A 22,638-nucleotide genomic window follows, 5' to 3' on the forward strand; every position below is an offset into this window, starting at 1 on the left:
ATTCCAGTCCTCAAGCTCTGCTGCTTGGCGATTTCTGTCACATGTGCACAGCTAAATACCTGTCAGTGATGTCTAGACCTGGAGGCCATGTTACTCCACACGGGAAGTGCCCTCTGTGATGGAATAGGCTGCACATCAGCACAAGGAGAGGGCCATTTGTTTAAATGCTAAGTGTTGCTGAATTTCTTAGTACAGTGCTTTGAGTATAATGGCTGATTCAAATTTGTTATTAACTGATCCCACCGTGAAGACTCTTCTGTGAGATATTTTGATTTTTACTTTTTAAAGTAGAGATGTCAAGTATTTCACTACTAAAATCCTTTTACAATGGACTTTCTATGAAGGTAAGAAAAAATATATTCTTGAGAATATATCAGCGACTGCTAAAGTCCAGTGAAACATCAACACTGTGAAGGTGAAGAAAGCTAACATCTGTAGAACATTTTCCTACCTACAAGACATTTTTGCAACATAACTGGTACTGGTTGGGCGGCAAATCAATTTGGGATTCTACATTAACATGGGTATTGTGCGGCCCAAGTGCGCTATGAAAGTGGAACAGATACCCCTCACGAAGAGAGTGTTGGTGGGAAAAACTCACAATAAAATCATTATGATTCTTTATTAATTGCAAAAACAGGTAGCGGACATCCCAACTTTTAGAAATAGTATGTGGACAAAAATAAACGGTTTAGTCACTAAACCACATGGTATTAAAAAATGGGATAGATTGTTCCATAGTGGCTAACATACACCAGAATCTATACCAAATTTTGGAAATGAAATCATGTGAGCCAGAACAATGACCTTCACAACAGGCACTGTGCACGCTCCAGACAATGGGAAATTTAGACACACAAACAAAAGACAAACAACAAAAGCTGCCAAAAAGGCATAGGAAACACCTGCACTTTTTTTTAAATGGAAAAAGATACTAATGACTATTTCATATGAAGGTTTTAAAATAATATATGCTTTACTGCAGTGACTACACAACAAGATTTACAAAAATATCAGTGCAGTATCTATAGTTTAAGTGGAGAATTTTCTGTCTTTTCAGCGTATGTCTAGTGGCAATAGGAGAAAATTTTATAGACAACAACAAAACGCTTACTCATCTTCCAGAAATAACATGTTAAAAAAGTATCACAATTATATACGTACAAACATTTAAGTGTCTCTAAATTTGAAACAATAGCACAACACTGAATATTTGCAAAGAAAATGACACAGGATGACAGTGCTCATTTCCACATCCCTGACCTGTCAAAAGGAGACTTACAAGATTCTGAAATAGCTCACAAATGACACGGAGGAAAAAATGGGTCAATCTGGTTTGATCTTCAGAGACAGAAACATTGTTCTTTTTTAAACAAAAAAGTCTGTTGAAAGGATTTGGAAAAGTTTTTCTCTTTGTGCTTGACCCCACCCTTGTGCAGGGTCTTTCAAAGGGTCCACCTCAACAGTGGTTCAGGGGCCCTAGCATGCCTGGCTCAGGCAAATCAGTGTCACTGTTGTCAATTACTTCTTGAAATTTCTAATTGCACATGCTTCTTTCATGTTTAAAGTTTCTGTGAAAAATAGTAAGAACACGTGGAAAGTCTCAGGGTGAGATTTAGCGCCCTTATTTTCAAAAAGCAGAAAGCAAGGGAATTCCCCTAGCTACTCAGGGTGGGAATGTGATTCTGGTCATGCCCACAGCCTCCTGCCTCCTTTCCCATCTTGAGCCAACTCCCTCTTAGTTTATTCTGAGAGTTCTTGTTGATGCAAAACCAACAGAATATAGAGATTAATGGGGCAAATAACTGGTGGAGCTGGGAATGACAGCGAATTCCTGGAATAGCCAATGTCAGACCATAGACAGAAAAGTTTAATTCTAGAGTAATCCTATAGTATAATGCCACCTCCCAAAATACTTCCCAAAGAACGAGGAACATGAATGCCAAAAGTAGAAGTACATCAAGAACACCTGATGCTTTTGAAAATACTTATCAATACTTGTTGACAGTGTTTAGGAACATATAGACTAGGTTTGATACGAAAACTTGATAAATGTGAAAAGACAATAGTGTATTCTAGAAAAGTTTCAGGGAATTAAAAATATACACAGAGATGGCAGAGTAGGTGGACACTGTATTTACCTCCTCCGAAGACCACACCAAAATCCTAACTAAATTATACACCAAGCTACCTGGACAACCATATGAAGACTAGCTAAATAGAAGTCCTATAATGAAGGAGATAAAGAAGAAGCCATGTAAAGACTGGTAGAGACCCCAAATGAGCTGGCCCCATACCTATGTGTGGTGGTTGAAAATCTGGAGGGATATCTGAGCTGCAAGGCCTCCCCAAAGAGCAAGTGTTCTCAGCCCCACGCTGGGCTCCCCAGTCTGGAACACCAGTGCTGGGAAGAAAAGCCCACCTAACAGGCTGTCTGACTGAAACCAAAGACTTGTGGAAACCCAAGCATCCTCTGAAAGAGCCCATGTGCAAACTCTTGCTTGCAGGAACTCACACTGACTCTGGTGGAGGTACAGAGGCTTGGGGGATGCCTGAGAAAAACAGGGAAAAACTGAGTTGTGTGGCTTCAGGGCCAGGGCTGCAGGGGTGGCCACCACGGTCCCTGAGTTGAGCCCTCTCTGGACACAGCAAAAACTGATTGTGTACCTATCTTTCTCGAATGATTCAAAAAATTCAAGAGGCGAAAAGCCTCCCAACCTCATTTTACGAGGCCAGCATTACTCTATTCCAAAACCACACAAAGACATTACAAAAAAATTATAGGCCAACATGCCTGATGGACATAGATGCAAAAATCCTCAACAAAATATTAGCAAACAAAATTCAGCAATATATTACAAATCATAAACCAATAAATTAAGTGGGATTTATTCCTGGGATGCAAGGTTGGTTCAATATCCACAAATCAATTCATGATATACCACAGAGACAAAATGAAGGATAAAAACCATAGGATCCTACCAATGGATGCAGAAAAAGCATCTGGCAAAATCCAGCACCTGTTTATGATAAAAACTCTCAGCAAAGTGGTAATATAGGGAACATACCTCAATATAATAAAGCACACATATGACAAACCAAGAGCTAACATCATACTTAATAAGGAAAAGCTGAAAGAGTTTTCCTGAAAACCAGGAACAATATAAGGCTGTCAACTTTCACCATTTTTGTTCAATACAGTATTAGAAGTCCTTGCCACAGAAATCAGACAAGAAAAGAAATAAAAGGCATCCAAATTGGAAAGGAAGAAGTAAACCTGTCATTACTTGCAGATGACATGATACTATATATAGAGAACCCTAAAGATTCCTCCAAAAAACTACCAGGAGTAATAAATGGATTCAGTAAAGTAGAAGGATACAAAATAAGTATTCAGAAATTGGTTGCATTTTTATACACCAGTAATAAACTATCAGAGATAGAAATTAGGAAAACAGCCCACTTATATTTCAAAATCCCAAGCTTATTTATTATATTGTACATATTTTAATTCTAAGGAGAATTATCTGACTCTAGGAACTTTCTTTTGCTTCTTCAGTGACTGCTAGGAAAAGATGCAGGAGACAGTGCACAGTCCCTCATCCTCCACAAACGCGTTTCAAAGGACTAATCTATTCATCTTTCTGATCAACATGGGATTTCCATTACTCATCTTTCCTTCCAAGATAACTGACATTTTTGAACGGTATCCTTTTTGTTAAATTTTATTTCCTTCTACTAAAGGAGTCTTTTTAATCTTCTGGAATTAAGGAGTTCATTTTCATCCACAAAGTTCTTTTTGTTTACTTCCTTAGTCTGATTATTCCACTCGAGGGTATGCAGATGGCTACATATCCCTTTTCATCAATGCTACCCTCAAAATAAAATCCTAAAAATACCAGTGGCAATTAACATTTAGAAATCTCTTTTTTGGTTAGTAGCCATCCTCATGGAAAGTCTGTGTTTGAATTAGATCAGTCTTAGACCAGTAAAGCAGAGAGATAAAATATCAAGGCCTCATTTCCCTCATCTCCAAATCAGAAACTTTAGCTGCAACTTTCAATAATTTCATGGGAATCAAAGTAAAATCCTGGATCAAGTTTCAAAAATTAATCATACAAATGGAAGACCAAAGGTCAGGAAGAAAAAGCAAAGAGGAAGACAACAAAAAACTAATAAAAAGAAAAATTTTTGATAGAAACACAATGCTTATGAAGCAATTCAGTGACATGTTAGGTATGAAAGGGTGACATGATTTTAAGACAGTGTTGTAGAAGAGTAGCGTCCAGATCCAGGGAGAAAACAGTTTCACTTCACTTCTCACTGGACAGGCAACTAGCTCATAGAAAGCTGAGCTCATATCTGAAGGCCAGACCAAAAGAAGGGAAGTGAGAAACTCAAAGATGATTAGAAGGAGGTGACTGTTTTCATATGAACAATTGGCCAAGGAGTCAGGGATGCAGTGAAAGCAACACTTTAATATGAAAAAGGTCAGGAGCTCATGTTCTTCCCTAAATTCTGCTGAGTCAGTAGATTTGAAGGAAATGAGGTTTTGACTAGAGGTTGGTAAAGAAATGACGGGAGAGAAAGCTCGCTTGATGGAGTACAAGAAGTTTTGCAGTTGGAGTGAAATGCTGGAGGCCCATCTTCTAAGCCTGTGTGTATTTGTGGTGTGTGACAGGGAGGGTGGGATTCCTGACGAGGAAGCAGGTGTGTGTCAAAGCTAAACTTGTCCTGAGCTGCAACCTTCTCAAGAGCTTTGGCAATAGTAGCCGTAGGACATGCATGGTGGGGAGGTACCCCCTGCAGGCTGCCATGGTCATTCTGGTCGTGTCATCTGAAGGCATTCAAATAGCTCTATTGTTACTAAATGCATTATTTTAGCCTCCTTGTATTTCAAATTAAACATCCTAATGCTATTATTTAGTTCAACCCCCTTTTCCTTGCCTCTAAGTTGACTGACAGTAAGCCCTTCTTACCATCCCCAGCTTTAATAAACGTATTCTCACGGTAAAAAAAAAATGACTGTTTAAATATAACACAATTATGGCACTAATATAACTTTATTCTCTGACTTGGAGAGGGTAATTCTAGGTTTTCAGGATGATCTTTAGTCATCTCTTACACAGCTCTTGAGAAGAAGCAGGTTAAAGTCATTCCCTGGCATCCTTGATTTCAAAATTTACTCTTTAAAGGAAAAACAAATTCACAAAGAAATACTGGCTAGAGGAGAAATCATTTCTAAGAAAAATTAAAGCTGATAAGGAACAGAAGGAAATATTCAAGGGCCTCAAATATGGTTACTTTATTTGTTGTCAATGGCATGTCTGCCCCTGGCTTCCTTTTATTAAGTGGAGTTTTGTGGTGAATCTTATCATTTTGAAATTTTAAGCGGGACTCAATGTTACATGAAAACCTCAAAGGCGAATTCTGATTCTGTTTTTGAAGAAGAGTTGAACATTTTAGTTCAACTTTTAGGAGTTAGATTGTTTCCTTTTGCAATAATATATTATAATTTACATTAATTGAAGTGCTTTAAAAATAAATTTTACTCTAGATGTATATAAATCTATGCTGAGGTTTATTTATTTATTTATTTTCCCTGTTAAATTACCAAGAAAGTCTGTCCAACTTCCTTCCATATAGTCCTCAAAGAACAAAATACTATTCATCTTTCTCAGACGTATTCTTCCATAGGTATGATGTTGGGGAGAAGATTTGTCAGTGTGCTAGACACATAATTCTACCACCCTATAAAGAGAAATGCAAGTATTTGTAAAATACCAGGTGTTAAATAAATTCACCCCAAGGTGAATGAGGAAGCCTGCCTTCCAGTTTCAGAGCTGTGCTTGAATTATTTGGGTTACTTATTCAATCTTCTCTTTTAGGTCGCAGAGGTGTTGCCTGGGGCTGTGGGAGCATACAGGAAAATCTTGTGAAAGATTTACGAGTTTTGTCCTCAGTGTATCCTAAGACTTGCCACTTCCCTAAGCTGGGTTGAAAAGAGTAGGATGGATGTTAAAAGCAACAGGACCAAGAGAGAACTGCTTCCTGGAGAGTCACAGCATTCTGTTAATTTTGTTCCAAATCTTTGCAAATTCATTTGTCCTCAAAGGCCATGGCAGTGTGTCTTTTACCAAATCTAAGAAAGGCTATTTTGGCAGATGTTAAATATGTGGGCAGTGCACAAAACTGATCTTGACATTAGGACTCTCTTGAAACATATCTCCCATCTTCACAAGGCTTTAAAAACGCCATCCTCACCATTTAGTATATTTTCTTAAAAATAACTGCTACTGTGAAGAGCTAAACATGCCAGCCCTTTATTTTTATTACAGAGAGTCCAACCTCACCATAAAGTCCATTCATCCTTCTATTTTTTTAATTTAAAACAGACTTCAAGCTTGAAGAATAGTTACAGTGCCTTATAAAGACAACAATTTAATAAAAAACACTGATGCCAACATGCAGCCAAAAACTTATTAGGCCAAAGATATTATTTACCCAGTATTAATTATTTCTGTTTCCTTTTGTTTGGCTTTTTTTTTCCCCCTTTCTGGTTTGAAATCTTTAAGAATCATCTACCCTAACAGTGTTTTGGATGCAAAAACTTTTGTTCCTATAGCAGGATTTTTAATGTCCTCGTGGTGGCTTATGAGGAAGCTATTTACTACCAATATAGGGCTCTATTGAGTTACTGGAGCCTGTTCCTGATTCAGTTCTTCTAGAATTTCAACTTCTACACTGGACATAAAGAGAGAAGGGACAGAAATATTTTGATCTTTGTAATTAGTGGAAACATAGGCCCTTTTGAAGGCCTCTTTGTATTTCCCATATGAGTCAGACATGTGACAACTTGAATGATTTGGTTGTCTACTCTACAACGGAATAGTTTGGGTGGGATGCCAGAGGACTCAGAATGGCAGGCTGTCTCAGGTTGTGCAGTTTCTTAAGAAAATTTGGAAATGCCTAAAGCAGTTAAAAATAAATTAATGTTTACCCTATTGCCAGTGATGTCTGTAGCATCTCTGACTTTGCCTATTAAGGACACAGGTAAGTTCCCTCTGATTAAAGAAAGTGAAAAATAAGGCAGAAATGAGATGACCCTGGTTTCCTGCTTCTTGAGGTGCCCCCTGTATTGTACATTTAGGTGGCAAATTCAAAAGAGCCCTCAGTGAGGAAGATGTGCATATGTAACTTGATTTGATCATTTCTTGCCATTTTCTTCTGGTTATTATTTTACTATTTCTGGAAGAAAACAAAAAGTAATTTCAAAACTCTGCAAAACAATCTGTTAGTTTTCTCTTTATTATAGGAACAATCGGAAGCGAGAGTTCTTAGACTCAAGAGCATTTAGCCTCTTGTACACAGTCCAACTCTAAAGGACAGTGGACATTAGTTGGACAGGGAAGGTCTTACATTTTTCCGTGTGAAGACTCAACAACCTTCGACACTCTTTTCCTACTGGGAGGGGGAAGACAAATTCAAAAAAACTTCTATTTTCAGAGTAGCTTTTAGAAAGTGTATCATGTTTGGTAAGAGTTTTGCACTGGTCTTTTTAGAAATGCTGCAACTGTTTACTAAGAATGAGTTGGAAGTGAATGAAACAAAATAACGGTCTTTGAAGATTGGTGTTGCTTGTCTAACAGAAAGAGGGAAATGCTTTAATGCTGTACTCGTCACAACATTCTATTGAGAGGTAGGAAAAATGAAGGATTTCTAAAAGAAGAGCTTTAGTTTGGTTTTGAAGAACAGTAGAAATATTCATTTCTCTTAGTCGAGTTTATCAACAGTCTGTTGGAGTCTGTGTGGGGTTTTCAATCAAGACACTGAATAGTTATTATCATCATTATCCTGGTTATGTTTTCCTTGAAGCCATGAAAGGTCATTTTCCCAGAACTGTCAACTTCAGACCAAAACCCAGTTAACAATTCACCATTCTTAGTGACAGCGGCCAGTGTGGACAGCCCTGTCCCTCTGAGGTTTTGCTTGCTGAGGCCGCCACACAAAATCTATGAGAAGCTCATGGCCTCCTCCTCCATCTGCCCCGACCAGTCAAGTTGCTTCATGGGGTCATTTTTGGGTTTCTGCAAAAGCCACACTGCCACTAATGTTCCTGTTTTCCTGTTCAAAAAACAACAACAACATCTGATCACAGTTTATGGCTGGCAGAACAGGGACCTGCCTAGGTTTAAAAATGTGTTAACTTTTCTCTCTCCTTTGTTCTCTCTTCTGCCTGAGCTCTGAAAATTTTCACTCTATGGTTTGTTTGGATGTATATTCCGAAGGGATTGTGTGGATATGGGTGTGTGGTTTTCCCACAAAAAGACAGTAGGCTTCCCCTGCATTCCCAGGTAATAGACACCTCACTACAGATTTGTGGTGTTTGAGACTCTGAAGCAATTATCTTCCATTAGCAACACCGGAAATCAAGAGTGCAGTATGACTTTTTTCATTATGAAGGAAAGTGACCTAGGCTGCCAAGCAATTTTTGGTCTGTATGTGTCCAGTGTCCATTAGAAGAGGAGGAGATGAATAAATAAAATATGAAAACACTGAAAATTCTTCCTCTCCACTCAGGTACAAAGACATCAATGTGCCAATGCTTCATTATTAATCATTGAACTATACCTAGTGTAAATGTGTTCTCTGCTAACTACATAATCTATCAAATATCTGCTTCACTGCTGTGTCATGGGCAATTTCTGTTAATTACAGCCGCTGTGATAAATTTTCACCAATGATTTTCATGATTCCTGTTGTTTAACAATCTATTTCGCTGGTAGGAAACAACAGAATCCAGGGTAAAGTCTGTCCTGCTTCAGATAAAGGAAATGATAATTTCAATGATCATGGGAATCAGTTTTTTTCCCCTAAGCACTGATTTTGTCTCTAATGATGCTCTTTGAGTTAATTTAATGAGGTAGTGGTAAAATTTCATCCTTTTATGTGGGCGTTGAACTGGCCCGCTTTCCATTAAATCTGGTGAATGTTATAATGGTCCTTTTGAAATTAAGTATTTTGCCCTGGCTGGTGTGGCTCAGTGGATTGAGTGGCAGCCTGTGAACCAAAAGGTCGCTACTTGATTCCCAGGGCACATGCCTGCATTGTGGGCCAAGTGCCTAGTTGGGGCCATGCGAGAGGCAACTGATCCATGTATCTTGCACATCGATGTTTCTCTCCCTTTCTTTCTCCTTCCCTTCTCTCTAAAAATAAATAAATAAAATCTTAAAAAATAGTGTTTATAATTGTCATTGTCTTCTGCGTGGAAGACACCAGACAAGGAGTTTTCAGGACGGAAGCACCTTGATCAGAGCTCACGTCGGAAACACACAAAACACAACTTCCCTAAGAGGCCATGCAGTGAGGGTGTGGTGACGAATCAGTTAAGAAAATCTTCCCAACTGGCTTATTGACACAGTCTGTACCTACACCATTTCTGATGTGCTGTACTTGTGGATCCATATACTTTTGAGGTAACATTTTTTTTTGTAAAGGTGTAAGCCCAGCAGGTTACAAATCTTGGTCTTACTTTCACGAAACTCTGACTTTTTATTGTTTTATTTTTGTCTAGGATATAATATCCAGAACATTCTTACATCTTCACTGTAAGTTTTTGGCACTTTCTTCCACTCCCCACTTCCATACCCACTAGAACTGTGATCTTCAATATGGTAGCCACTGCCCACATGGGGCTATTTAATTTGAACTAAATGTAAACAACATTTAAAATTCAGTTTGTCCATTTTATTGGCCACACTTCAAATACCCAAACAGCCATGGTAAAGAATACATGAGGGGGAATACCCCCAAAACAGAACTGCCTTCTGGAGGGCAGGCCCCTTGCAGTACAGGCTTCCCCTGCTACATGAGTGTTCTAGGAGCCTGTCTGTATCAGTGCACCCGCTGGCGTTGTTGTAAGAAGCTGTGTTCAGCTTCAGTCAATTTTGTTTGAAGACTCACTCTTTTAACGTATTTGCCCATTTTATGATGCGTGATTTGAAGCACACCTGCCCACACTGTGCTGAGTATTCAGCAGTTTTTGGCCAAAAAATGGCATGACCCCTATGCTCCACCCTCCCTATTCACCCAATCTTGTCCCAGTGACATTTTTTTGTTTCCCCAGATGAAAAAAGTCCTTACAGGGAAATGTTTTGCCAATGTGGAACAGGTGCAACAAAAAATGGCAAAAGCACTAAAAGGCATTAAAATCAACGAGTTCAAAAACTGTTTTGAGCAGTTGAAAAAAAAATCTCTATAGGTGTATTACATCAGATGGAGAGTACTTTGAAGGTGACTTAGGTTTAAACATGTAAGAATAAATACACAATTAAAAAATTATTTTTTGGGGTCTTCCCTCATAAAGAATATTCCTATCTTCTCAGAAAGTTCTTTTGGTGAGACAGCACTAGAATATCATCTCCAAAAAGATTAGGGGTACTGACTGCTTTGCTTATTTCTATATTCCTTGTGCCTAGAGAGAGCCTGTATCATGGGAGGCGTGCAATCAGTATCTGTTGAACAAATAAATTTGTCTTCAAATTTTAGTAGTCAATTACTTAGTCTTTGCTAGGGGCCAAGTCTCACGGCATTTTCTTTGACTGGAACTAGACCCCAAGTGAATGAATCATCAAAGTATGAATGTTACACCTTCCCCACATGGAGAGCTCTGCAACTTGAGTAAGTTATAAATCATATAACTTTTCTAAAGAAGTCTCCCGAATGGCTTTTCACCTCACTCAGTCAGATGGTCTCCAAGACTCTTATAGAATATTCTCGCTGTCCTGACCTTCTCTCTTGAACCTCATCTTCCATGAGCCTCTCTTTCCTGCCTGGCTAGAGTTACCCTGGCTTCCTCGCTGTCCCTTCAACACACCAGGCACACCTTTATCTCAGGGCCTTTGCTGTTCAGGGCATCCTTCCCACTGTTCGCTTAGACAAGTGCCTTGCACACAGATGATAAAAAAAAATACATATTTGAGTGCTGAAGAAATATGAAATTCCATTGCCAAAAGGGGGCTGGGTTCTTCCTTCAATGGCAGACATAAAAGGAAATAGCACTTTTTAAAAATGCATCACTATATATGATGTACAAGTTAGGTGGGCATGTTTAAATCTGCTGAAATACTATTTTCCCTGAAGAAAACATCCAAGTGATTGAGTGGCTTCAGCTACTGTGGCATTGGATACGCCAGAACCACGGTTGTTCCCAAGGCACACTAAAAATAACCACATGATTTTGAAAGTGGTTGAGAGCTATGTGTAGACAAGGGTTATAAAAACCTGGAAGCCAGGCAGTGTTTCTGCTGTTTCTGAATAATTCTTTGCCTTTTCTGGGCTGTGATAGTGCATTACATATTGGAGATGACATCCGTTAAGTATGCTAAGCATACCATTAAAAAGTGTCTGCCTGGAAAAAAGCAGTGGGTTTGAAAAGAGTCACAGCAACATTGGGGTTTTTATTCAACGCTTGCAAGTACCTTCACATAACTAAGATAGACGGCCACATTGCTTATGGAAACCTATGGCATTCATCCATTGTATACAGTATACTGTGTACATTCTGAACTGACTCTCTCTCCAAAGTACCGCAATGGTCTACCAGTTTTCAGATTTCTATTGAGCCATTTCAAATAAAATTCAGTTTTATTTTGAAGTCTTCGTTATACACATTTAAGGTAAGGTTTATGATTAGCAGTACATGATAGAAGATACTAGCATCAACAAGACGACATCTCAGCTTAGAGAGATCCTTTCATCTGTACTCGTTTCCCTTCCCACCACCCTGGAGAACTCCCTTCATATAGGTCAACATCTGGCAAGAGGAGTATAGAGACAAAAGATTAATGTATTGGAAAAAGAACTCATCAAACAGTCTGAAAGCTTGAGTTCTGTTCTGAACCCAGATTGGAATAAGCCATTTACCCCCAATGTCAGGGTCCTTCTACCCTTCTGCGGGAACTAGAGGACTTAGGCTAGATCATCCGGCTCTGACCAGGGAGCACACAGACAGCTGGGCCACAGTTCCTGCCTCTCCATACTCCAGCTACTGGCTTACCGGAATTCTCCACGGGGCTGTGTGTAGTTCTGCCTGTGAGAAACTATTCTCTCTCTGGGACAGTCCACTGCCAACTTCCTCAGGGGTGGAGAATCAGGCACGTTACATTGGACACAGAGCTTATTCATTCAGTAACATGAGAATTCATTTGGAATTGGAATCCATAGTATATTTGTAATTTTTGCTTACAGTCCAAAAGTTATCCAGTAACGTAAAGTTTCTGATGTTGGCTGTCACCATGGCGAGGAACAAATGAACTCTACCCCATGCCCATATAAGGCTGAGCCAGCCAGCTGCTTGGGGAGTGGAGGGTTCTGCAGCCAGGCATTGTCATCGCCACTACAGTAGCACCACGGGGAAAATATATAGCAAGGGACCCCAGGGGAAGCTGTGGGAAAGAACAAACTCTGCACACAGCTCCCTGAACAGCAAAAGCCATCCAACTGCTATTTTTATGCTTAAAAAATATACTATCAAGCCACAAGTAAGGCAGAAATAGCCCTGCTTTCTACAGGAACACATTTAGGTAAACTTGTTAATTACCACATATTTAATATACATAGGTTTGTGGAATTGAAATTAACATTACATCTTAATAAATATTTAATGAAGCATATGCAATTGTCCTAACAATACATATCTTCAGCAATATACTAGGTTTACCCCACAGAAAATGACAAAGGGCATCATCTATCTCTCCTCAGTAGGTCTTTCCCTTACCTTTTACCATGAGTCATTTCTGTCGTCTTATTGATTAATATTCAATAGCACGTTTGAATCAATTGGGCACAATGGGTACTGGCTGTTAAACCAACCAGCTTGGATCTGTGTGGTCCAAGGGCAGTGTGAGTCTCGGTCCAGCACTGACGGCAGTGTGAACCACGATGCAATGTGAAGAGAACAGCCATCTGAACGCTACAGACAGTGGGTCCTGCAGGCCCGGCCCCACAGGGGTATCATTTGGCTCTGTCTCTTAAACAAACTACTCAGACAATTGCCAAATCTCAACTTAATTCAATCAGTACTAATAACCTGTCTGAATACAGGCAAGCCAAGCCCACACCAGGTTCTCGAGTGCTCACATTCATGACGCCAGCCAGAGGGTGTTCTACTTCACTTGTCAACAATGTACAGGAACAGGCTCGAGGTATTTTCTTAATTAGGGATAATGGGACATAAAAAGGTTTCAATGACTGTACTGTAAACTTACTATATTAGAGAGACCCAGCGACCCTTATAAATCTTCCTTTTAATAACCTCTTTGAAAAGACCTTTGGCATTTTTAAAAGAGTATATTGCTATGTAGGTGGTATTATCTATCGAAATAATCAGAACGAGCAAGTTTTATTGAGGAACAAAATTCTTGCAGATCATCATGGGAAATGTTAATATATTGGTTCTAGATTAAATAAATAATTGTACAGAGTGAAAAGTGTGGACCCAGTAACCTCAGTTTGTTTGGGTCCTGTTTGGCTGATCACATGGAGAAGAATGTAGAGTCCCTCTAGACTCGAATTCCCTCCCACACAGGCGAGTCTCCCAGATGTTTGTACACCACTAATTTATCTTCCCTGTGTCCATATAAGGGCAGCAAGTGCTTAGGGAGGGGGGACTCTGCAGTCAGACACTTTCATCACTGCTCCAGAACCACCGCTGGGGAAATCTGTAACAAAGGACCCCAGGGGATTTTAAATCTCATGGAATGGCTTTCATAATTTAAAAAATACATATCCTTGTTAAATGCTGATAAAGGAACTTTAGCTAGAAAGTCCTAAAGTGTAAAAAGTCCCCGCTCCCAAACAGAGGAGCCCATAAGTAAGATGATGACAACAAACTGTTTTGAGGATTACAACTCATGAGGAACACAGCACACGGGGATGGAAGCTCTGATCTAGTGGCAAGAAGCTCCTCAACTGTGACCTTTGCTATTAAAAAACGATCAGTCACATGTTATTAAATACAACCATCACATTTATAAAGGGGTTCCCTATTACAAGTGTTACTTAATTCAGGGGTCCCCAACTCCTGGGCCATGGACCGACGGTGGTCCGTGGTCTGTTAGAAACCGGGCTGCCCAGCAGGAGAGTGGCAGGCAAAGGAGGGAAGCGTCACTGGAATTACTGCCTGCGCTCTGTCTCCTGTCCAGCACCCGGCCCCCAGCCTTGCAACCACTGGTCCATGGAAAAATTGTCGCCCACGAAACTGGTCCCTGGTGCCAAGAAGGTTGGGGACTGTTGACTTATTTGATTTTTGGAGGGGGCTCAGGAAGGAGAGGATGGATGCACAGAGCCCAAGCTCCAACAAGATGGTCCTTATTCCTGGGGGGGTGGAGATGGGGAATGGCTACTTGAGAAACTGATTTCAAGATTCATGCTAGTGAAACTCATTTGGAATACCTGAGGACTGCAGTAATTTCTGTTTCCAAAGACAGGGCAATGCGGGCAAGAATTCGCAATTGCCTCTAACATCCTGGCATTGGGAAAGCACGGGTCCTAGAGGAAAATGCGATTCCAAAGCATAAAGACTCAAAAGACCCTGTCATAAAGCAAAATACTGCTGCTCACACTGCCACACACTGACATGGGCTTAAACATATATACAGGGTCTGGCAGAAGTAAGGCCTGCTTGAGTGTGGTTGGTAGAGTAATAATATGGGTGTAATAATTTATAGTTTTAATTTGCACATTTCCCCTAAAATGTCACACGAAGTGCTTGAGTATGATATTGTTATGTTACAGAATTACATGCTTATGATTTTGTAATAAAAAAGTGGTGTTATTTGTGCTGGACTCTGTATAAACAGTATCTTTTTTTAAGATCAGTAATGCCAAGACTCAAACATCAGCTTTGATGGAAACAGAGTGACAGGTCACTCTGACTGAACATATTAAACCCTGTATCAGTTCAAATTCTACCAGGTGTTACAATGATTTGGGGTGACCTTTCTTCTCTTCTCTGTGAAATGGGTTACATAAAGGATATTCAGGAAATGAGAAGAATAATTAAAAAAGTTAGAGTGATTCTCATTGGCATGAGGCTGGTGCCCTCTAGTTTGAATATCTATATTGCAGTATGAATACAACTGTTTTCTCTACGTAATACTTTTATAAAACATATTTAAGTATAAAACATACTTGCATTATTTATACATATGCAGACATACATATTCATAACAATGAATAAGTGAAAAGATGCTTAAGATAGTTAGCATTATTCTTAATTTATTAAGGAAGTAGTATAAATTGATTCAATTTTGTATTATATTATTGTTTGTTCCAATAGAGAAGAACATGCCTGTATTATATTTCTTAGGAAAGTGTGCAGTTGACTTGATCAGGCAACTTCAGGCACTTTCATTTACAACAGGAGTATAAGGAACACAATGTTTATTGTGATGCGATGACTTACCCGCCCTCCTTTCTCAGGGTAGCACTGACAGCCCCCACTGCAGTCTCGCCCTCCACAAGGCACATCAAACTTCTTCACACCCTGCAAAAAATAAAACACAAAGCAAAGAAAAAGTTATGTAAAATATTGTCAACTACAATGCATATCATAATGCTCTCTGTTGAGAGTACTTCCAACTCGTAACAACTATCTATTCATTCAAAACAAATAGACTTTAATTTTTAGAGCAGTTTTAGGCCCACAGCAAAAGGCACAGAGATTTCCCATACAACCCCTGCCCCCACATGCACAGTTTTCCCCATTTTCAACATTCCTCCAACAGAGTGGGACATTTGTTAAAAATCTGTGAACCTACAATGGCATGTCATTATTATCATCCAGAGTCATAGTTTATATTAGGGCCACCCTTGGTGTTGTCCATTCCATGGCCAATAGCCCTCTTTTCAGTGCCTACTAAGTACCAAATGCCAAGCTAGGCCCTGGGCGTGGAAGGCCAAGGAGAACATTCCCTGAGTCACAGGGATTCTGTGTGAAGTAAACCCATACTAACACTCTGTGTTAAGAGGTTTACTATGAAAAAGGAAGTCCAGGCACATGGAAAGTGCCCTTCATTCTGCCTGGAAATGTGGGCGATGCATTCTAGAGGAGGAGCTGTTCAAGGTTAAGTTAAATAGGGCAGGCAATTCTGGGCCCCCATCCCACAACACAGACCCTGGGGGATTAAAGAGAGGGGAGTTCTAATGAGGAGGCAGAACTTGCAAATACACGTGATAGGATGGCAAGCCCTCATCGCTGTAGGTACTATGACATCCACGGTGATCCCACTTCCTTCCCACTTCCTTCCCTTCACTCTGCAAGCAATGCTCATGTACAGTAGGAGGAGGGTGCAGGGAGAAGTATTTAGTCAGGTTGGGGTGGCAAAATAGAACTTTTTATCATACATGAGGTATAACTCTTTAATGAGCTTAGTGAGGCACCTGAGGGAGTTCTCTGGCTGGACAATTCCAATCAGGATTAGGGGAAAAAGGTGTTTCTTGTCCTCGATCTAGGTTTTTCAGGTAAAATATGGACTTGGAGATTGGACTGTGTCTGAGCTCTTCCTTTCAGACGGGGTTCACAGTATTAAACGTTTTGAGCAGGAGATCAGGTCGGCCTTCTTCTCTCACCTCTCATCAGCCAAACCCTTCCATTCTCTTCTGAGTTAAGTCTCAGTGACTAAACAGGATGGTAACGTGGGAACTCCCTCTGCAGGTTTTCCTGTCTGCTCTCCATGCTAGCATCCTCATCGTCCCTGGGGCGGCACTGGAGGTGTACATGGAAATGCAGGTGTTTTACCTGTCCGCCTCTGTCACTCCCACTAGCATGGCCTTCCTGAACGTGCAACTTTGGATGGGCACACAGGTGAACTTGGACTCGAAACCACCTGGCCAGAGTTTCCCTTAGACCTCAACAACTACTCCATGTTCTCTTTGTAGAGAGGTCTCATTTGAAAGTTTCACTTTTTGTTTGTTTTTTATTATAATTCTTTACCTAATCTAGTATGTCACTATTTTAGAGAATTAAAAAAAAAATCTGAAAATCTCAAATCCTGTAAAGAAACCAACACCTAGAAAGCCTTTTAAATCTCCTTTTGGTTATCTTTTTGGCCTGAGTAAGGTAATGGAACAGCTTCGGTTCCACAATGCAAAACACGTATAGAATCCTTTCATACCCTCAAAATATAATTCTAGGTATTTGCCTTTTTTTATGGCTTCAATGTTTATTTACAGTAGGGCTCATTATTAAATTCCATTATTTTGAATATTTGATTTTTATAAATCCAGCTCTGTGCTAAGCCTTTGGTTTTATGGATTGCCCTTAGCCCCAAAGAGGGAAGTCTAGATGGGCTGCCATATTTATACTTTGCATTACATACGACTGTGACATGAATAGGTACACTGGCGGGTGTCCCTGGCTCATGCAATAATTCATTTACCAGTTGTTTGGAATGGGGAGGGGGATTCATCAATGTAATGGGAGAAGCATAAACTCATATTCTCCAACTGGTGTTTTACATGCTATTTTTAGTTTTGATTTTAAAGCTACTTCCCAAATCTCTGTATATAAATCAATGTTTGAAATGATTTTAATGGTTTCAAATTGATCCAACAGAGTCTCTATTCTAGGCTTAAGCTACGCACTGGATTTATTTATAGAAATGAGTTCTTCATAACCTGCTCAAAATTTAATAGTGCTTCTTTGCTTTTGGAGGTAAGACTTGAAGGACTGATAACTCCTGGTCTCAATACTTTTTCAACTATGTGTCAGTGGCTCAGATACCCTGTCTCAGGAGGTGATGAATACATCATCGACAGGTAACCCTCTACACCTTACAAACCACAGACAATTCTGTCATGGAATTCCAGCCTCACACATATGTATTGCCTATGTGTGTATGTGTCTGTGTTATATAATGTGGGATTCGTGTGTATTTTCCCATCAGCATCTTATGTATACTACAGAGGGACTCTTATGAATTCCAACATTGACAAGAGCCCTAAGTACCACACACTGGAATGTCAGATCTCCAGGATGAACAGAAGTATTTACTTTATTAGGGAAGGGCATGTGTTCTAGAAATCTCTTAAAGACTGAACAAGTCTCAGACCTGAGCCTCTGCATTCCCCTGATGGGACCTGGGGTCTGGAACAGTCTCAGGACATGAATGCCCTTCTGAGGACCTTGGATGAGGAGTGTGTGAACCCATGTCTGTGTCCCAACCCCCACCCCACTCCCAAATAGAAGAATATTAAAAGCTCACACCGACCACTGCCAATGCTCCAAGCCCTTGAGTCTACCCTTGCTTTTATTGCTCAACACAACTCACAAGACAAAGCATGATCCTTCTTCTTGTCAGTTCCTTGATAAAGATGACTGGTTCCCTTCCAGCCTACATTGACCTCAAGAGTCTGCCCACCACCCTCAAAGGTGGCCCTGTTGAGATCTTAAACTTCAGAGTACCGAGGAAAGCATGCTCTCACCTGTATGGGTCAGGCTCTCCCATAAACATCAATTAAATCCTCCAACAGTTTCTCACTTCAAGTCTGAATTCCTATTGGTAGCACTGTGTAGAGCAATATTCCAAATCCCTGCTCTTCTAAGGCCCCCTGTGGATCACTGGGCCAGGAGGATCCCATGGACCCTGTAAAGAGTGTCCATTGTCATGGATCATGCCCCAGTCATTAACCTGAGCTGGCCAAACTCTCCCCCTTGTTCTGAGGTCCTTCATCCCAGAGTAGAAAAGGGCACATGGCCTAATGAGACCAATTATGCTAAAGATCAATGATAACTTGTAAGGTCTCCCACCCCCTGGAGAATGCTTGAATCTAACATGCACAAGTCCAGTGGCCTCATATTCACCCAGAAACTCTCCCATCCAGCCTCTGGGACCACAAAGGAGCTTGTGCCATGTGCTTCCCAGCTTTGAGTGTTCAGGGGCACACTTTCCTTCAGCTGCACCAGTGAGAGATCACCTAACTCCCCCAAGTCCAAACTAATGTGACAGCTGGAAGCGGTCTTGGGGATAACTCATCAGCCCTTACACATTGCAAATTCATTCATTCATTCGTTCGTTCGTTCATTCATTCATTCATTCTTCACTGAATGTTTACTCTGGGTGATGCACTGTGCTGGGCCATGGCCATAATATAGGGAATAGATCATGTAAACAAGTTGACAAGAAAATTAAGGAAACATACAATGAAACCTACATAATTTAAATTATCGTGAGTGCCACTAAAATCATACCAGGTAACAGACTACCTTAGCCAGGGCTCTTTCCCTTGGGCTCTACTGTGCTCCCTTTTCCTTACAGACCTACCTCACAAAGAATAATCTCCCTGCTGTCTGACCTGAGACCCTTGCTGCTATTTCCAAGGGGACAGACAGGGAACCACTTACCTCCATGCTTAGGAAAGCAAGACCTCTAGATTATTATCATCAGGGAATCAGGAGCATCTTAAATTGGAGTGAATTTGAATCCATTCTTCCTATAACCCTCAGGATGCCCCTACATAGCTGGATCCCCCAACTCCTGTCTCAGGAGTCAATGTCAATCCACTGCCACTTTATAATTCAAGGCAAAGACAGTCCACAGGTATGGGATATCCTCGGCCCTCCTTGCCCAACTGAAGTCATGTCAGTTGCTACCAAGGTACTTGACCGATTCAAACTGAGGATCTAACTTCCAAACTGTGGAAGGAGTTCGACTAGAGGTATTAATCACTAATTTCTTCCACAGATAAATGAACATTCACTGAAGACCTGCAAGTGCTCCCATCTTGGCAGCTATCTGGTCACCCATCAACCTGAAGACTAGGCCCCACTGCATTCATCTGCTCCTTCCAGAAAAAGTAGACCAATTAAGAAAGTTGGGGAGAGGCACTGCAGACTCAGGGAAAGGGTTATTAATTTTAATGTCACTGTAAGCTTTGGACATCTCAAAAAGTGTTATGGAACTGATATCAAGTTTGAACAATAAATGTGAATTGTAAGTTTTGGAAAATAGGATGGAAAGAAAGCAGCTTAAACATGAGAAGCATAGTAGACCGGGAATGTCTCTGATGTACATCTGGAAGAGATGAGGAATGGGTAATCCTTGTAACAGGTAATATTTGCAAGGGAAAGAGTGGAGTGGAGAGAGCCGTGGACACGAAAGAAATGAGAAAGAGAGAGAGTGTATGGTGATCAAAGAGTTTGAGAAATATTTGCCTGAAAGTAGTGTCTCAGAAGGAAGAGAGAGAGAAGGAAGGTTGATTGGTTAGCGGCAGAGGCTCAGACACAACATTAAAGAGGTAATCAACAAATCCATGCTTGAAATGCTGAGGTTCTTCATCTAGACCAGGGGTGTCAAACTCATTTTCACTGGGAGCCACATCAGCCTCACAGTTGCCTTCGAAGGGACGAATGTAATTTTAGGACTGTGTAAATGTAACTACTCCTTAATAGTTAAGCAAGAGCTCAGCCCTGCCACCAGGTAGAAACAAGGTGCTGGGCTGGATAAAAGAAGGTGGAGGGCCGGATTCGGCCTTTGGGCCTTGTGTCTGCCACCTATGATCTAGTCCATTTCTACTCCCAGTGTGGTGTGTGGGTGCAACATCAGCATCACCTTGGCAATAGTTAGGATTGTAGACCCTACCTCAAATTTACTGGATCAGCTCCCACTTTCTAACAAGATTTCCAGGGAAGCACATTGAAGTCTGTGGAGCACTGCACTAGATTAATGGCCTGGCATTGTGAAGAGACTTTGTTCAGAGACCATGGGAAAACTGCAAACCCCTGAGCAATCTCCTTTAGTGGAATAGGAAGCAGTGTTTCCTACAGATTCAATGTGTTCCACGCCTAAAATGGACTCAGGCATGTCTGTCCTAGATGAATGTTGGCCCTCAGGCTGCCTTTGACCCCAGCCACCTGTGGTATGTTTAGAGAAGCTCTGAGTACAGTTGCTGAGCTTCTAATCAATCAAAGTGCCAAAAAAATTTGAGTCCTCAAAATTCCTTAAAAAGTCCTTATTCAAAATATCCTTTTAAGACTCTTTCTGCCCTGAGTTGGTAGTCAGCACTGCTGGGCTATTAGAAAGTCTAGGAATCGGAAATGACTTGGATCTCTTAAGAGCCATTTGGCAATGTTAAGGCATAAGATACATTTTCTAGAAACCTTGGATCATTTCCTACTCAAATGGAATGCAACTGACATGGTTTCCAGGGGCAATGTAGAGAGCTCTGAACAAGAGATTTCTTGGTTAGCTTTTTATACAGGGATTCTTTGCTTTGGAACCTTATCTGAACCTTGGCATCATCACATTTAGAAAGATTTAAAAGGAAATCTATTAGCATGGGCATTAAGTTCATCCTAGACATGTCCAAATCATCCCAGATGCACAATCTAGATTCCATGGCCAGTCCTTTGTCTCTGGCAGAAGTGATGAAATCTTTTAAGGAAAGTTGAGTTCCATCTGGCTTCCCGAACCAGGAATCTATCAGGGTCATGTACAAAACTTCTCAAGCCACTGGCTCTCTGGCTGCCAGCAGAGACTCCGCTCTGCCATCTATAAATGGAATTCAGTAAAGAGTCAGAGCAGAGATCAATAGTAGCAGCTGCAAGATTAAGGGAACATCCGGTCCCGCATGTTGCTGGCTCTGCATCCTATTTGTGCAATCTATTGGCACCAGGAGAAGTGAGTATCATGCTACTTTCCTTAGAGACCATTTCCTCCACTGCCTGGTGAAAAGGGGTACTCCTTTGTGGGCACCAAGAAAACTGCTCGTTGTCACTACTCCCAATGGCAGATTTGTCCTCCTATTTAGGACATTTAAAAATAGGTTTAAATAGCAAGTTGAATGCCAGAAAATAAAACACATAAAAGATATATACTCCTTAGGACTAGCTATTTCTCTACATACCAGCATGAAGTGTCCATGTATATTAAAAGAACAAATCCATGGACATATACGCAGATTTCTGCAGATGTAAATATCATTTAAAGTTGATGCAATATACAAATGAAAAAAATGCTTGCCATTGTTCTCAGCTTGCACATAAGAAATGAGTATTAATCAAATTTATATGAACATGCAAGAACAAAACTCATTTGTCCTAAAACAAAGAATATTTTGTCTTCCACATGTTCCAAGAAACCTCTTGTCCAAGAAAGTCTTTTAAAGCCAATATACCTCCAGCCAAAGAGCAAGTCTCTGTAGGGAATTTACAGATATTTTACCATTGGATTGCCCCTAGCACCTAACCCAAACTTCCTGTACAGAGGGATATTGAATAACCCATTCTAACCGACATAAAAGACAAACATTTCTTAGTGCGAAAAAACAATCTTCTTTCATATTTAAGGTAAAAAAAATCTATGCAAGTCTTTGTCACAAGTCCAGTCAAGCAAGAGTTTTTAGAATTATCCTTTTAATCCAAAAAGGGGCTGATGAAGAAGAAAGCCAGCTTGAGAACAAGGTTCCCAGTAAAATTGTATTAGTTTATCAAAACAGGAAATATAAGCCATTTCCGCACATGCAGCTTTAGAAATTAAGGAAATAATTCCAACATAGTATTAGCAAGACAAAGTATATGGCAGAGGAAATGCAGATCACAGCCACTCCACACAGAACAAAACCCTTCTTCCCAACTAA

At 40.4% G+C, this 22,638-nt stretch overlaps 1 protein-coding gene across 2 annotated transcripts in view; it reads right to left on the reverse strand.

The window, feature by feature from the left end:
• Nucleotides 1-22,638, reverse strand: part of COL4A2 (collagen type IV alpha 2 chain) — a 183,858-nt gene that overhangs the window by 121,751 nt on the left and 39,469 nt on the right. For both annotated transcript variants that reach the window (XM_045186661.2, XM_045186660.3), the window contains exon 4: nt 15,467-15,547. In XM_045186661.2, coding sequence (XP_045042596.2) covers nt 15,467-15,547 — 81 coding nt within the window. The remainder of the gene's footprint in view (nt 1-15,466; nt 15,548-22,638) is intronic.

This window comes from Desmodus rotundus, chromosome 13 (assembly GCF_022682495.2).
Source record: "Desmodus rotundus isolate HL8 chromosome 13, HLdesRot8A.1, whole genome shotgun sequence".
In the NCBI taxonomy this organism is placed as follows: Eukaryota; Metazoa; Chordata; class Mammalia; order Chiroptera; family Phyllostomidae; genus Desmodus; species Desmodus rotundus.